This window comes from Hypomesus nipponensis, chromosome 25 (assembly GCF_054491055.1).
Source record: "Hypomesus nipponensis isolate SF chromosome 25, ASM5449105v1, whole genome shotgun sequence".
In the NCBI taxonomy this organism is placed as follows: Eukaryota; Metazoa; Chordata; class Actinopteri; order Osmeriformes; family Osmeridae; genus Hypomesus; species Hypomesus nipponensis.
The window spans coordinates 4,162,567-4,178,829 of NC_140385.1; the positions used below are offsets into that span (position 1 = coordinate 4,162,567).

Here is a 16,263-nt window from a genome sequence, read left to right on the forward strand (position 1 = left end):
CCCCCTCCCCGTTCTCTCCTTCTGTATTTCTAACAGCAGAGAAGTGTGCTGCCTCAGTTTGTAGGAAGTGGAAGTGTTCCGATCAGAATAACAGGATCTGGATAGCAGGAGAGGATGGGGCTCACCTCACCTTGTGTGCTGCTGTGTGAGTACCCACATTCTACTCTGTTATCATGTACTCAACATGTGTGTTTAGACACACGGGGCATGTCTGTGTGTGTCTATGTTTGTGTGCATGTCTGTATGTACGTGTGTGCGTGTGATTTATGTGTGTGTGTGTGTTGAAGGGGGGTTCATCCATTGTTATGTTGATTCTAAAACATGTATTTGACCTAATGAGATGCTTCTCTCTGACTTGGTTGTAGTGCTGAGTGCTCTCCTCGTCTCTGGAAACACTCAAGGTTGGTTGAAACACAGTAAAGTGTTGTACAGTACGATACTGGATCACACCAATAATGAACTTCTATGTCTGACTGCCTCTCAAACGTTCCTTTCTTTTTTGGCAACTGAAACTTCTCTTCCTTGTCTTGATGGAGTGATAGGGTGACAGAGCAGTGTTGTGTGAGTTTGTGTAGAGAGACCGAAGGCTGTGGTGACCCTGCATCCTGACCTGCAGCAGATATTTACAGGAGAGAGACTCACTCTCAGCTGTCAGGTACAGGGAGGAGAGAACAACATTAAATGGCGGTACTTTTTAAAGAGGGATGATGTAAACATCGGCAGTTCAGAGTCTGAACTCAAGATAGAATCTGTTGAGGAGTCCCACAGAGGTGCATACACCTGTGTTGGTAAAAACACAAGTAATGAGAAGTATTCTGACTGGAGTGATGAAGTGATGCTGACTGTAACAGGTATGTCAGCGCACCTTCCCCAGACCAATTCATATAGGTTTTATATGACTTCATACTAGCTACACTAAAGATCCCATGACATGCTGTTTTTGGATGCTTTTATATAGGCCTTAGTGGTCCCCTAATACTGTATCTGAATACTGTATCTCTTTCGCGAAATTGTGTGGCGTCAGGTGGCTGAACGGTGAGGGAATCGGGCTAGTAATCAGAAGGTTGCCAGATCGATTCCCGGCCGTGCCAAATGACGTTGTGTCCTTGGGCAAGGCACTTTACCCTACTTGCCTCGGGGGGAATGTCCCTGTACTTACTGTAAGTCGCTCTGGATAAGAGCGACTTACAGTCGCTAAATGACTAAATGTAAATGACTAAATGTAAATTCAGCCTTGGTGCAGAATTACAGCCGCTACGAGCAGTCCCACTATGAGCTTTCCTCAGGACGTGCCGTTTGTGTGTCTGTAGCTTTAAATGCTATGAGGAAGAAAGAGGCGGGGCTAACTACCATGCTTCAGTCGTTTGCAAGCCATGATGTCTCGAGGAAGAAACCAATGTCACGGTCGTAGCAAATTTTTTCATTGGTGGGCCAAATTCTCTGGGCGGGCAAAGCAGAGAAAGGGGAGGTAACCTTCCCTATTGTGACGTTACCATAAGGGGATTTTTGAAACCGAGCATTTGAGCTCTCATTTTCTCAAAGGCAGAGAAGAATACCCAGGGCTTGGTTTACACCTATAAAAAATTTCTAGCAACTGGGGGACCAAAGGCAGGCTAGGGGAACTCATATTAATGTTAAATAACATCCTAAAGTGAAGTTTTAATGTCATGAGACATTAAAGGGAGGCTAAGTCTTTTTTTCTTCATTAATATTACATAACTTATTCTGTAGCTCAGTACCTGAGCTTTACAGAAAAATCTCCTTCCCAGTGCTAGACACATTGGGTCATTAACATAGTCACTAAGGTGTTCAGTAGAGTGTGACCAGGTCTGGAGCTACAGGAACCAGTAACTAACAGATACACCTACTGTTACTGTCATGTGTCTTGTGTGTCCACAGCTCTGCCCACAGCAACAGTGAATATCTCTCCTCCTGCTCCTCACTATGCTGGAGAAATAATCACTCTGCAGTGTGACATATCAGAGAATGAAGACTGGAGCTCCTACATCTGGTTCATAAATGGCAAGGAGTATAACGGTTGTACCAGAAAAACCTGCTCCTTAACCCTGGGTCATGACACAGTGAAGTACAGCTGTTCAGGGAGGAGGAGTGGTCAATCCAAGACTTCACAGCAGAGTCCTGACATATCTATAACTATTACAGGTGGGTTAACTAGACTACTGCACTGTCTAATCTCATTTACTTAAAGGGAGACTACATCTTTTGACAGGAAACCACCAGTATGATCTAGCTGATCATGTAGCACAGTACCTGTAGTGTTCATTTGTCTTGTGTGGTTCCTGTGTGCAGAGCCGGTCCTTCCTACAGGCGACATAGGCAGCAGCCTAGGGCGGCATGAAGAGGGTGGCGGCATTTTCCCAAATATATCCAATAATTAAACCTTGCGCACAATCAGCAGAGGGCGCCAACATCGCCACGTCATAGCTCCGTGTTGCGTTTGGGGTGGCGGCACTGCGGGGGGGATGCTGTTGATACATTTCGACTAGGGCGCCAGATGTGCTAGGACCGGTACTGCCTGTGTGTCTTTAGTATGTTCCACTGGTCCTGTATTCCATAGCAGGTCATGTGATCTGGTAGTCTGGTAAAACAGAATGTACGTTTGTGAGATATGTACACTTTGACAGATTAGTGATCTGACTTGTTGTTGTACTTTAACATGTCAGAGACAGTCACTAAGGTGTTCAGTAGAGTGTGACCAGGTCTGGAGCTACAGGGGTACCAAGGTAGCAGGAGGAATAAATGCTCCAGTCTGGTAGAAACAGTCTATCTGAAGACAACCTGACTGACACTGAATATTCACTGAAACTTGTTCATAACAGAACCAGTAACTGACAGATACTCCTACTGTTACTGTCATGTGTCTTGTGTGTCCACAGCTCCGCCCACAGCAACAGTGAACATCCTCTCTCCTCCTGCTCCTCACTATCCTGGAGACACAGTCACTCTGCAGTGTGACATATCAGTGAAGGAAGACTGGAACTACTACTTCTGGTTCAGAAATAACCAGGACTACAAAGATTGTACCAGTGAAACCTGCTCCTTCACCCTGGGTCACAACAATCAGTACAGCTGTTTGGGAAGGAGGAGGAGGAGTAGTCAACATCAGGATTCACAGCGTAGTACTATTTTATCTATAACTGTTACAGGTGGGTTAACTAAACTACAGTCTTTCTGAAGTGTTCAGTGGAGTCTGGTCCTGCCTGGAGCTACAGGTGCTACAAAGACAGACCAGAGATCAGTGTGGAACAGTCTGGTAGACACAGGATATCTGGAGACTCCCTCACCATCAGTGAAGTAGAATCATCTGATCAGGGTCAATACGGGTGTAGAGGAGAGTTAAGATCCATATTTTAAAGAGGCAGTGATTTAGAATATCTTATAGTAATGTTAATGGTGAGTTATGTGAGTTGTTAAAAGAAAAGATCAGACTGTGTTCATATTGTGTATGTGTGATCATTTGAGAACTGAACCAGGCCAACGTAATATTTTGACATTTACTGGAACATTCAGTATTTACAACTGAACCTGTATTCTAATAGCTACTGTTGCTGTCATGTGTCTTGTGTGTCCACAGCTCTGCCCACAGCAACAGTGAACATCCTCTCTCCTCCTGCTCCTCTCTATCCTGGAGACACAGTCACTCTGCAGTGTGACATATCAGAGAAGGAAGACTGGAGCTACATCTGGTTCGTAAATGACCAGGAGTACAGCGGTTGTACCAGTAAAACCTGCTCCCCCACCCTGGGTCCTGGCACAGTGGAGTACAGCTGTGAGGGGAGGAGGAGGAGAGGTCGACCCCAGGATTCACAGCGTAGTGCTCCCTCATCTATAACTGTTACAGGTGGGTTAACTAGACTACTGACAGCAGAACACATCAGCTACTAGATCTTTGATCTTCCTGTCAGACACATTCATATTGTCAATATCTGGACATCATGGAACTGTATTACTTTATATGGTATGCATCATTTTTCTTTAATTCATCTCTGTTGTCCTCAGCCCTCCCTAAAGCTACTCTGACTGTGACTCCAAACCCTGTCTACCACGGAGAGACAGTCTCTCTGAAGTGTTCAGTGGAGTCTGGTGCTAGCTGGAGCTACAGGTGGAACAAAGACACATCAGCGATCAGAGTGGAGCAGTCTGGTAGACACAGGATATCTGGAGACTCCCTCACCATCAGTGAAGTAGAATCATCTGATCAGGATCAATACTGGTGTAGAGGAGAGATACAGTCCAGATCCATATCCTCAGTATGGAGTGATTCCATCACTATGACAGTGAAAGGTAATCTTTGTTTGTGGTGGTGTGTCTGTGTGTGTGTGTGTGTTTGTATGTGAGTCTGTGTGTCTGTGTGTGTGTGTGTTTGTGTGTGTGTGTGAATGTATGTATGTGTGTAATATTCATGTAAATTGTTAGTATTTTGTCATGAGATATCCAGATGTTCTTACTGTAGATGGTGGAGGGAAGCATCTCCTTGTTTTTTATCAAAGTTGTACTGGTTATGAGACAAAAAAAGACAAAATGAAAGAAAACCACAACTTCATTTTCAGAAATACCATAATGTTTTATCAATTTAAACAGATAATGTGCCATCGCCCACACTTCAGTCCGACCAGACAGACATCTATACAGGTGACAGAGTGACTCTGACCTGCGCTGTGGAAGCTTCCTCTGGGTGGAAGTTTTACTGGTACAGACACACCACAGACTCTGACCATGTGACCTCTGCTGATGAGTCAACCTACTCTTTCACCCCTGGAAGTGTGTCAGAGGGGGGTCAGTTCTGGTGCAGAGGGGAGAGGGGAGAGCCAGTCTTTTACACCCAGTACAGCAGCCCAGTCCATATTAATGTTACTGGTGAGTCTAGTACAGTTTCTTATCATACAGTGTAATATGTCAAATGTCAAACTATATGTAGTCTAATAACAGACATATCATTCAAAGAAAGGGTGGTATTCATTTTTTTTTAATTGTATTTCATGAATCTCTAATTGACAGTATGGTGATAATAATGACTGATGCCTTTTGTCTGTAATGCTGTGTGATCATGTTGTGTGTGTTTGAACAGCGAGGCCCTATGCTGCTGTGACTCTGAAGCCCAACTGGAGTCAGATATTCAGAGGGGAGAGTGTCACCCTCAGGTGTGACATACAGGGGACAGAGGACACAGACTGGGAGTATGAATGGTGGAGACCTGGAGACTCCACCTCAGGATGGAGAGAACAGGAATACAAGATCATCAGTGCTGAGGAGTCTCACAGTGGTGAATACAAGTGTAGAGGTCAACGTGGAAAACACCGTTCAGAGTGGAGTTCTGCTGTGAAACTGAGAGTTAAACGTAAGTCAGGTTCTATCACGTTCATACTGTATCAGTTGAGTATATTCTGACTAAAGAGAAAGAGAGATGGTTAAACTCTGACAGAAATGTCGGTAACTACATATAGTCAATGATGACTTCAATGATGACACACAATAGGTATGTTGTATTTAACACTTTAAACAAACAGTATTTGCCACATTGATTTGAAAATGTATTGACATCTTGTCATCCCAGATCGTCCCCAGCCTGTCCTGAGAGTGTCTCCCTCGTGGCTGAATCCTGGAGACTCAGTGACTCTGAGCTGTGAGGTTGGAGACTCATCTACAGGCTGGAGCTTCTCCTTCTACAGAGCTGCTCCCTCTCTACCAGACCAGCCCTACTCTGTAGAGCTCCTCTCTGACCGTGAGCAGACTACAGGGAACTCCTCCACTCTGCAGCTAGCTGCTCCCTGTCCCACAGCAGGATATATGTGTAGAGCTGGGAGAGGAGAGACAGTCTACTACTCTGACTACAGTAATCCACAGTTTCACTGGTCTGGAGGTAAGTTTATGCTTCTGTGTGTGTTTGTGTTTTTCTGTCTGACCAGACGTCCATCTGTATGACTCACTGGAGGGCTTTATTCGATTCTCAAATGGATTCTCTGTCTTTCTCTCTCTGTCTCTCCCTCTCTCTCCATCAGATCTGCATTCCTCAGTGTCTCTCAGTGTAAGCACCAACAGATCTCAGCACCTCGTGTCTGAGTCTGTCTCTCTGAGCTGTGAGCTGAAGGGGAACTCTACTGGATGGACACTGAGGAGGTACACAGGCAGTGAGCTGTATACTGTGTGTTCCTCTGTCAAGGGATCAACTAAAGGATCCACCTGCATCATCAGGTCCTTAAACGTAGGGCGCAGTGGAGTGTTCTGGTGTGAGTCTGGCTCAGGAGAGTATAGTAACGCTGTCAACATCACAGTACATGGTGCGTTCATGATACTTGATTGACTAAATAGTGTTCAATTGGGACATTTTTATGAACATTACTTTAAACTCCATTGAAACCTCCTGATTTCCAGTTGGCTCTGTGATCCTGGAGAGTCCTGTCCACCCTGTCACTGAGGGAGACTCTGTGACTCTGCGCTGCAGACACAAGACTCCTCCATCAATCCCCAAGGTAGACTTCTACAAAGATGGTAACCTGATCAGGAATGAGACCACAGGAGAGATGACCATCCCTGCAGTATCCCAGTCAGACCAAGGCCTCTACAAGTGTACATACTCTGACAGGGAACAATCCCCACAGAGCTGGCTGCTGGTGAGAGGTGAGTCAGCGGTTTTTGAGGGAATCTGTTGGAAGTCTGTCATTTCTAAGTCAGGTCATTCCAACAGCAAACACGTTCAAGTATAATGTTTCTGTACGTCTCTCCAGCTTTAGTGAGGTGTTGTGTATGTCTCTCCAGTATTAATGAGGTCTTGTGTCTCTCTGGATACAGTTCTCCCCTCTTCTGTAGGAAGAGGTGCTGTTCTCTCCTCTTCAGGATTGATGGTGGGTCTGGTTGTGACTGGTGTTTTACTGTTTCTCCTCATACTGCTGTTACTAGGCTGCCAAAAGTTCAAAGGTGAGAAGGTTGATAAAAGGTCTTCCTCCTTTTCCTGGTCCAGTGATTAAATACATAACCTCATTTTAACCCCATCAATATCATTTAGAAAGACTGTAATTGAAGCGTTGTATGTGTTTTGTGTTGCAGGTGCTCAGTCTAGTGCGGCATCTATGTGAGTAAACCACCCATCTCTCTCAACCATCACAGCTGACAGAGAAATTACATTTGTAGACTAAACTTTGTACCCTACATGGTTGGGTCAATAAGTTAGACACTAAGACTCAAAAGAAAAGAAACCAGGGCAGCATAATATCTATAGGGATGTTTTGTATAGTCTGCATTATAATGTGACGTTGGTGGTAGTCCTCACCTCTTATACTAATCATTTTGTTTATAGATCCTCCCAGTCACAGAGCACCAATCATGTCTTAGATGGGATCCAGATAGCCAATCAGAACCAAGCTCCTGGTCGAAACGCCCCTCTGCAACATGGGCAAGGTCAGTCTAAGCCAATCACATTCTCTCTACATACGGCATGCATGCATAATGCAGTGTTTTCGATTCCACAAAAAGAACAATTATTATTGAAGAATAGATTTTCCTTGATGCGTATCTCTAACTTTCTTCCTACTGAACAGCAGATGGCCTCGACAACATATTTTACCCACTTGTTGTTGTAACAACATAAACACACAACATAAACACACAACACACACAAGTCCATCAATGTGAGATAGAATCAGTATGATGATGTGATACCTAGTAGATGGTCTAGTCACACTGGTACCACACTACCAGGACAGACCAGGCATCCTCCAGGAGGACGGGGCGCAACATTATCAATCTTTTCATAATTCAACATCAGGAACGCTACGGAAGCCTGGGTGGAACATTTGACGTGAAGATGAGATCCTGTCTCAAAGCGTCATTATGAGTTAGTTGTCATGAGTTTCATGTATGAAGCCTGTCCTAGTTTCCCAGCAGAGTCACTGTGGTCTGTGTGTGCTGTTCATACTCAAGGTGTGGAGGCTGGACCAAGTGACCTGACCTACGCCCAGATTGAGCTCAAAAAGATGAAAAAACCCAAGAGAAAGACAGGTGATTGTAATCAGCTGTTTCATACAGATGCTAGTATCTCTGTTAACAAGCTATTAAATACAGTTTGCCAATGATCTACCTTTTAGCATCACATACACCTGATGGTCTATAGTGTATGTATAACACGTAGCTTCTTGTTTAAAATGACAGTTTGTTTTTACATGTTTATGTTGCTCTTTAGGAAAGCAAGCAGAATCAGAAGAAGACACCATTTATTCCAAGGTGGCCACAGGACCTTCCTCTGGTAAGGCTGTTCTCCATTTTCTCAACAGAAGGCAGAAACTGAAGGACATGAAAAAATCCTGTGCATTTACGCAATGTCATTTTCACTGCCAGAATGTGGAAATAGTGATGTCATATCCTCCGGTTGCCACAGTGGTTTTCCTGAGTAGTGGAGTTAGATGCAAGTGTCTCGGTATACTGCAGTTTGTCGGACATAATTTTATCACCATGGAGACGTGATACACAATAGACAAGCAAAGTGTAGAAATATAATGCAAACACCACTTTATCAAGCACATAATGAAGACCAGTCTAGACTAGTTGTCCCAGCTCCAGAGCACCAATCAGAGCACAGATTGGAAGCAGGCAGCCAATCAGAGCCCCACAACCAGTCTTTTAGCCAATCATATCGTGGCCCATGGCTGAGAGTAAGTGTTTTGTTTCCTGTGATGGTCTGCAGGTGGCGCTGGAGCAGATGACGTGACCTATGCCCAGGTTGACTTAAAGGGCAAGAAAGCCAAGAAATCAGGTGATTACCCCTCAGTTCTCTCCTTTACAACCCTCTCATCCCTGACGGTGAGAGTTGTGAATAGGTGAATAAAGTGAGTGAATGGATGAGAGAGATAGACACCTACACTAACACAACTAAGGGAGCTAACGGAGAAGATTCATATACTGTGAAAAACAAAGACTACTAATATCATATTATTTTAACCTTCTATAACAAATATATTCTTGTTAAGCAGCTTTCTGTCCCGTGTGATCTGTCCTGCAGACAAGTTGACCACCAGGGAGCCGGATGCTGTCTACTCTGCAGTGAAGACAGGGTGAGGGGTCCTCCCTGGATGCTGTCTACTCTGCAGTGAAGACAGGGTGAGGGGTCCTCCCTGGATGCTGTCTACTCTGCAGTGAAGACAGGGTGAGGGGTCCTCCCTGGATGCTGTCTACTCTGCAGTGAAGACAGGGTGAGGGGTCCTCCCTGGATGCTGTCTACTCTGCAGTGAAGACAGGGTGAGGGGTCCTCCCTGGATGCTGTCTACTCTGCAGTGAAGACAGGGTGAGGGGTCCTCCCTGGATGCTGTCTACTCTGCAGTGAGGACAGGGTGAGGGGTCCTCCCTGGATGCTGTCTACTCTGCAGTGAAGACAGGGTGAGGGGTCCTCCCTGGATGCTGTCTACTCTGCAGTGAGGACAGGGTGAGGGGTCCTGTCACTCTTGACAATCACACAATAAATGCACTCACGTATACTCATATAACACGCACACACACACACAAACACACACACACACACACACTCAGACTGGCACACACACATACACACACAAAGACACACACACAGACACACACACATAACTTGGAGGATTTTATGCAATTCAATGAATTGAAAGTATCTTTATCCTTTAGGTGTTTTAATTTGTATGCAGCATTTCAACCATAGTGAAACAATTAAACGTTTTTGGCCAACCCCATGTAAAATAACATCACACTCCATTGGATGGCAAGGGGATACCTCTAGAGATGCCCACTTCATCAAACAATGTATAAGTCCATTGAATCTCTTTACATTCAGTTAGAAGTAAGTGGCTTGAGTATTTTCATGCGCATGGCAGTTTAAATGTAGAGTGGCAGAAGAGGAGGGATGAGGGACGAAGAGGGAAGCGCTGGGAGAACATGGGCAGTATGCCGGGACCCATTATCGCTTTACAAGCATGTGTGCTTCCCCTGACGGTTTTTTTGTCCACTTTATTTTAACAGAAAAATGCTAATGATCAAGATCGTATTTCAGAAACTCAGAAATAAATGTCAGCTCCAGTTAGCATGTTGCTTATGGAAAGTATTGGGGATGGGCTCAATGTATTCAAAGCTTGGCATTTACCTTAGACAACATAGTTTGTAAGTTTGATTTTGTTGTTTAGTTTGTTCTGGTGTTCAACAAGGGGTGTTTTATAGATACTGTTATTTGTTATTTGTCCAGTTTCTAAAGTATACAAGTGGCATGTTGAGCTGATATTCAGTTGAGAAAGGTTAGGCTTCTGCTTCAGATTGTACATTGTGCTAAACATCAACAACAATAAACCTGTGTTCTAAAAACGTATTTTAAGACTCCAGCCTGCTGTTTATTTCCCTTTGGGACAGGCATCCCAGTGGCATCGTTATGATAAGCTTCAACTGAGTGACGCGTGGGGTCGAGTCACAGCTAGAGAGAGAGAGGGAGAGAGAGGAAGACAGAGAGGGAGAGGGAGAGGGAGGGAAAGAAAGAGAGAGGGAGAGAGTGGTAAATCTCCTGTCTTTTGCCCTTCACACCCCCACCTCACCAAGACATTCTTCTTATTCTGCCGCTCCTCGGTCAAGATTCCCCAGCGTTTCGCAGAGGGGGAGGAATGAAATGCCGCTGGTGTCTTGTGGAAAACCCAACCGCCTGATCTTTCTGTCACAAGTCCCAGAATGCTTTGGGAGGAGCCTTGGCATGGTCATGAAGGTCATGGGATGTCTTGGTTTGTGGGCTGGAACAGCTGAGGAATGAGCCCATGTTGTGGTTTGGGGGCACAAACTTTCTTAGCCCATATCTGCAACATGATAGACAGCCCTTTGAACTTCTTCATCAATAAATGAACCGTGATAAAAAGGTAAACAAAGATGCACGATTTGTTGGATGCAGGGGATGCAAGGGTATTTGGTTACATACAATATATCATTTTGTAATATGATGTGAACTTTTGAGAATTATTTTTATTTTATGTTGTTGTGCAGTGAGTGAACTGACAGTACACAGATTTCTCTCCTTAACCATAGTGACCATAGTAACCATAGTGAAACAATAACACTTTTTTGGCCAACCCCATGTTAAATAACATCAGATTCCAAGGATGTTCATAAAAATAACAATAATAATAATAATAACAAGTTCATAAAATAATAATAATAATAATAACAAGCATAAGACACACACCAGAGGCCTGTTCCACAAAGCGAGTTTACCGAATAAGCCAGACTTATGTCAGTTAGTTGGACTAATTTCTAGTTCATTCGGTTCCATAAAGCTAGCTCAACGTAGATCGAACTCGGTCACTATGGCAACTTAGGCTGCGAAACTAGTCTGGTCCGGGGCAGGCTAACTGTCAGGCTTAGCGTGACTTGGTGCTTAACCAGACCTTCCTGTAACACTGACCCAACGGGAAAACGATGGTTTACCACGGATATTCTCATTTTCTTATTCTCATCAGTTCAATATGTTCAACATTGATAGAAAATCAACTTAAATAGCCTACATAGGCTACAACATTTAGCCTAATGCATCAAACGATGATGAACAATGATTTGATACACGCCAAGTTAAACTTAGCCTATAGCCTATTTGTGATTCCAAATGTTTAGGCGTCAGGCATAGGCCTATCTCAATCTAAATGATCAGAGTATAATTATCATAGTTATATAGTTGTTAACAGTAGTCTATTTGAAAAAAAAAAACTAAATCCATAGGCTACATCTATATCCTCCATTTTCCCGACACAACCATGTTAAAAAGTTAGGCTACTTGGTAGGCTAATGTATTGATTAATAGTAAGCTATTTATTTTAAACAATGTCAAAAAAATAAATTTACATATGTTTAGAGAGTGTCTGTTTTTTAATTAACAAAGTAGGCTAAAGTTCTAAAAAAGGACCTCGACCTACGTAGCCTATCGTTCACGTCAATCATGGCGTGTCGTTTTATTTTGATGAAGCGGTGGATGAGGGAGCTGTCATAGTAGGCTTAAAGGGAACGTTCTTTTTGAAAGAAGTCACGTGGCCGTGTGTATTGCTTTTTCCATGGTGGATTGTATGATCCATGTTTTACCTCTCGGGCTGCTTAAGAAAAGGGTGCACGTGCAATTAGCTTGACTACTACTATCTGACTTGAATTAATAGGAATGCGTGAGCTGAAATTGGCCTTTATGGAACCGCTTTAGCCCCGCTTGACTTGTTAAGCCAATTCAAGTCTGGTTTGGGACGTTAAGTCCAACTTATTTGAGCGGCCTTTATGGAACAGGCCCCAGGAGATCAGCCAGCCTTACTGTCGAGCAGTGTCTCTGTTGAGAACAGGGGTTGGGCCACAAAACCTTCTTTCTTAAATCACCCTGTGCTATGATCTTGCAATGACTTTGGTTGTATATATAGCTACTTGTTTGGGCTGTATGAACATTCCTAAGTGCTTGTCTCATCCAGGAGTGTGCACACATAAGAAGGGAGAGGTGGGAGGGGAGACTAAAGGGAGATCTGACTGTCTGTGCAGTGTTATGACAGACAGAGGGCTTCAATCAGTTCTGACACTCCATTGGATGGCAAGGGGACACCTCTAGAGATGCACTTCATCAAAAAATGTACTGTATATGTCCATTGATTCTCTTTACATTCAGTTAGAAGTAAGTGGCTTGAGTCTTTTCACGAGCGGGGCAGTTTAAATGTAGAGTGGCAGAAGAGGAGATTGAAGCTGTTGTGTTGTCGTTATGGCTGTAGCTGAGCCGTGTCTAAAGGCAGCTTTAGAACCATGGAGGAGTGAGAAAGAGAGGAAGTGGAGGAGGAGAAGAGAGAGCTTGTGTGTTTGTGACGGGAGGGAGGAACCAAGAAGTGCAGATGAGGAAGAGGAGCGATGTGAGGAGGATGAGGCAGGAGAGCGGGCCCAGGGGATGAGGGACGAAGAGGGGAGGGACCGTGAGGTCGAGGTGGATGAGCGGGACCTTGCGGAATACGTACTACGAGAAGGATATGGTGTGGAGGAACATGACACGGTAGAGGTGGAGAGTCTGTCAAACTTAGAAAGGCACAATGCAGGCTTTAGAAGCCAGGGAAATAGTACCATAAAACCTGAGAGGGAGAAAGCGAGTGTTGATAGGATTCGAGAATGGAAGGTGTCAAGGTTGGTAAAAGGAGAGGGAACAGGTGATTGTGATGAAAGAAGGAAGTATGTAAAAAAGAAAGACAAGCTTGTTGAAAATGATTCGCTAAAGATATTTAGCAAAGACAGCTGTGCCGAGGAGTTTTTCCAGACCTTGGGGGAGTTCAGGGACTCCTCTCTGCTCACCGACCTGACTCTGAGCACTGAGGATGGGCTGAGCTTCCAGGTCCACTCCCCTGTCCTGGCTGCTGTCAGCTCCCTGGTCTACCACAGTCTGCAGGACGGGGATGCAGAGTGGGAGAAGAGGGGAGGATCTGTTAACATGAACAGACAGAAACAGGTGTCGATGGTTCTGGGTCGTGGGGTGGACCATGTAGGGCTGGTGGGGGTGCTGGAGTTTGCCTACACTGGGGTCATAGCAGCTCTGAACACAGGCAATCTGGTCCAGATCCAGACTGCAGCTCAAGTACTGGGAGTTCCCAGAGTTCTGGAGCTCTGTAGAGAGGAAGAGGAGAAGATGAAGATAGGAGGACAGAAGAAGACAGAGGAGAGGAAGATCTCAGCTGGAGAACAGATGGAGATCAGTCTTCAGTCCATCAGACAGCTGTGGACACAGAGAGTAGGCTGTGATGTCGTACTGGGGGTGGATGGAACTTCTTTTCATGGTATGTATAATTTTTTCTTTACCTACATGTAGTGGTGAAAACATGGATTACTATGCAAATTCAGCACTGAAAAAAACCCAGAAATATATCATTGTGCATTTCCTTCTGCTAGCTCATAGAGTTGTCCTGGCTGCCAGTAGTGACTATTTCAGAGCAATGTTCACCAGTGGGATGAAAGAATCCCAGCAGTACTGTGTGACTCTCCCCTTCCTGGCTGCATCCGAGCTGGAGATCCTGATTGGTTACTCCTATAACGGGTCCCTCCCCCTCAGCTGGGGGCGTGTCTTTGAGATCAGCTGCACCGCCCTCCAGTTACAATTCCAGGCCGCCCTTTCGCTGTGTCTCAACTTCCTGCAGCAGGAAATGGACGCCCAATCCTGCCTGGACGTGGCGTCTTTCGCTGAGGCCTACGGGATGAGGGAGCTCCTGGAGGAGGCTGATGACTTTGTCCTGAGGAACTTCCAAAAGGTGGCAACAAATTTTAAATTCAAGGATTTGCCAGTAGAAAAACTGAAAAAGTTCCTGAGTTGCTCCTCTCTCTGTGTTGGCTCTGAGCTGGTTGTGTTCAAGGCAGTGGTGTCCTGGATCGAGGCCAACCCTGAAACCAGCCCCCATCTGGTAAAAGAACTAATGGAAAACATAAAATTCAATTTAATGACCTTTGGCGAATTCAAAGAGGTTCAGGCCATGACAATGTGGAATAGATTCAAATCTGAGCTTTTAAAGTTTGTACAGCAGGACTTTAGTTCCAGTCACTTTGCCCCAAGGACCCATTACAGAGTTTACTTCCCTAAAGACAGTCTGGTCTTGGTAGGTGGAGACCAGATCTCTGAGGACTTCAATCATCATATCCCTAGCCGAGATGTGTGGTTTGGCAATTCTCTAAGGAACCACATCGGCATGGTGAAGAACGTGGAGTGGAGGAAGCTGGGAGAGATTCCGGAATCATCCAGGCTGAGTCATGAGGTGGTGGTTCTGGAGGGGAAGTTGTATGTGGCTGGGGGAAGAACATACTATAGGATGAGCGACACCTTAAACTCAGTCTTCAGGTGAGATGGAATGCTCTTGAGGTATTTGAGTTTGACTCTGCTTATTTGGTTATTACTTCACATACTGATGTGCTCAATAGTTTTAGCTTGTATGGAAACAAAAACTGCCAAATGCAATTTGAGTGTACAAGAAGAATAGAAAGAAATGTGTACATTTTTGTTTTAAATCATATTCTGACCCAGATGTGGTATACACTGATTGTTGCACTTTCTATTCAACCTGGTTCCAGATATGATCCCACAGAGAACAGTTGGCAGAGACTGGCTGATATGCAAATGGCAAGGTGCTCCTTCTCTATGGTTGCTGTGGACGGTGTGATATATGCCATAGGCGGAGACTTCGACGCTGAGAAAAGCCTGGACAGTGTCGAGCGCTACTCTCCCACTTCAGACTCCTGGAAGTATGCATTTGGCTATGGCTTTTTTTTTAAATCTCAGGTTATCTAAGGTCAAAGTAACAATTGTCTGATCTTCCTCAATATTTGGTTGATCTCCTTTGTGGTTATATCACTTATCTAATGTCAATATTTAGTATTGATTTTTTGCTTGCCTGTTCAGCTTTGCTCAGCGTTTGGACCAGGCTCTGAGTGGCCATGCCGCTTCTGTGCTGAATGGTGAGATCTTCATCTCAGGAGGTTTAAACAGCAACCACCAGTGTGTGGTGTCCATGTTCCTCTACCACCCAGTGAGAGGAACCACCTACCTAGCCGACATGATCAAGCCTCGCGCCCTTCACTGCATGGAACACATGGATGGAAGTCTTTACATCGCTGGGGGAGTTACGGCAAACGACAGCGCACCTCTTGCCCAGCTGTCCTGTGAGGTGTACGACCCTGCGAGGGACTCCTGGAGCTCCATCTCCCCCCTGACCGTCCCTCACGTTGGCCCAGCTTCAGCAGTCTTGGAGGGGAAGCTGTACGTGCTGGGAGGGTACTGCCAGGAGGACTACAGGGAGTCCAAGCTGGTGCACCGCTACGATCCCAGCGGCCAGCGCTGGGAGAACATGGGCAATATGCCTGGACCTAACACTGACATACGAGCCTGTGTTCTCCACCTGCCCCAACACCTAAGATTGTGACGGTGACGTCATGGAATTCAAATGAGGCTTATGTATTTTATATGATATATTACGTACAAGACAAAGTGTAAGCAAATACAGATGTATTTGGTCTGAATGTTCCATTACACTCGTGCTGTGTCATTGTTACTTTAAGCATGTGAGATGATCATCCTGACAACACATAGAATGTCCCAGAAGGCGTTACCATGACAAATCTGTCTTTACACTTCACTAAGTACCTGGAGGGGAATTAACCCTTTTTTCCTTAGACTAAAGTGAATGTATGGTCCACTGAAAACAGTCAATGCATCCATACAGCTTAGGTAGAGTTAACGTATAATACAATAAAAATACATCTTCTTGAATGTTGAATTTG

At 44.8% G+C, this 16,263-nt stretch overlaps 2 protein-coding genes across 2 annotated transcripts; both read left to right on the forward strand.

The window, feature by feature from the left end:
* Positions 1 to 62: 62 nt before the first annotated feature.
* On the forward strand, positions 63 to 10,333 carry LOC146221867 (basement membrane-specific heparan sulfate proteoglycan core protein-like). The gene is made up of 18 exons (XM_084691247.1): positions 63 to 145; positions 366 to 401; positions 1,900 to 2,163; positions 2,898 to 3,167; positions 3,596 to 3,862; positions 4,021 to 4,305; positions 4,603 to 4,878; positions 5,090 to 5,359; positions 5,576 to 5,881; positions 6,021 to 6,299; positions 6,394 to 6,639; positions 6,811 to 6,936; positions 7,066 to 7,090; positions 7,316 to 7,416; positions 7,939 to 8,016; positions 8,198 to 8,260; positions 8,699 to 8,767; positions 9,014 to 10,333. The coding sequence occupies exons 1-18, from the start codon at positions 115 to 117 to the stop codon at positions 9,067 to 9,069; spliced, it is 3,048 nt and encodes a 1,015-aa protein (XP_084547373.1). The 5' UTR covers positions 63 to 114; the 3' UTR covers positions 9,070 to 10,333.
* Positions 10,334 to 12,904: 2,571 nt separating this feature from the next.
* On the forward strand, positions 12,905 to 16,226 carry LOC146221868 (kelch-like protein 33). The gene is made up of 4 exons (XM_084692089.1): positions 12,905 to 13,778; positions 13,891 to 14,827; positions 15,058 to 15,228; positions 15,386 to 16,226. The coding sequence occupies exons 1-4, from the start codon at positions 12,905 to 12,907 to the stop codon at positions 15,903 to 15,905; spliced, it is 2,502 nt and encodes an 833-aa protein (XP_084548215.1). The 3' UTR covers positions 15,906 to 16,226.
* Positions 16,227 to 16,263: the final 37 nt, after the last annotated feature.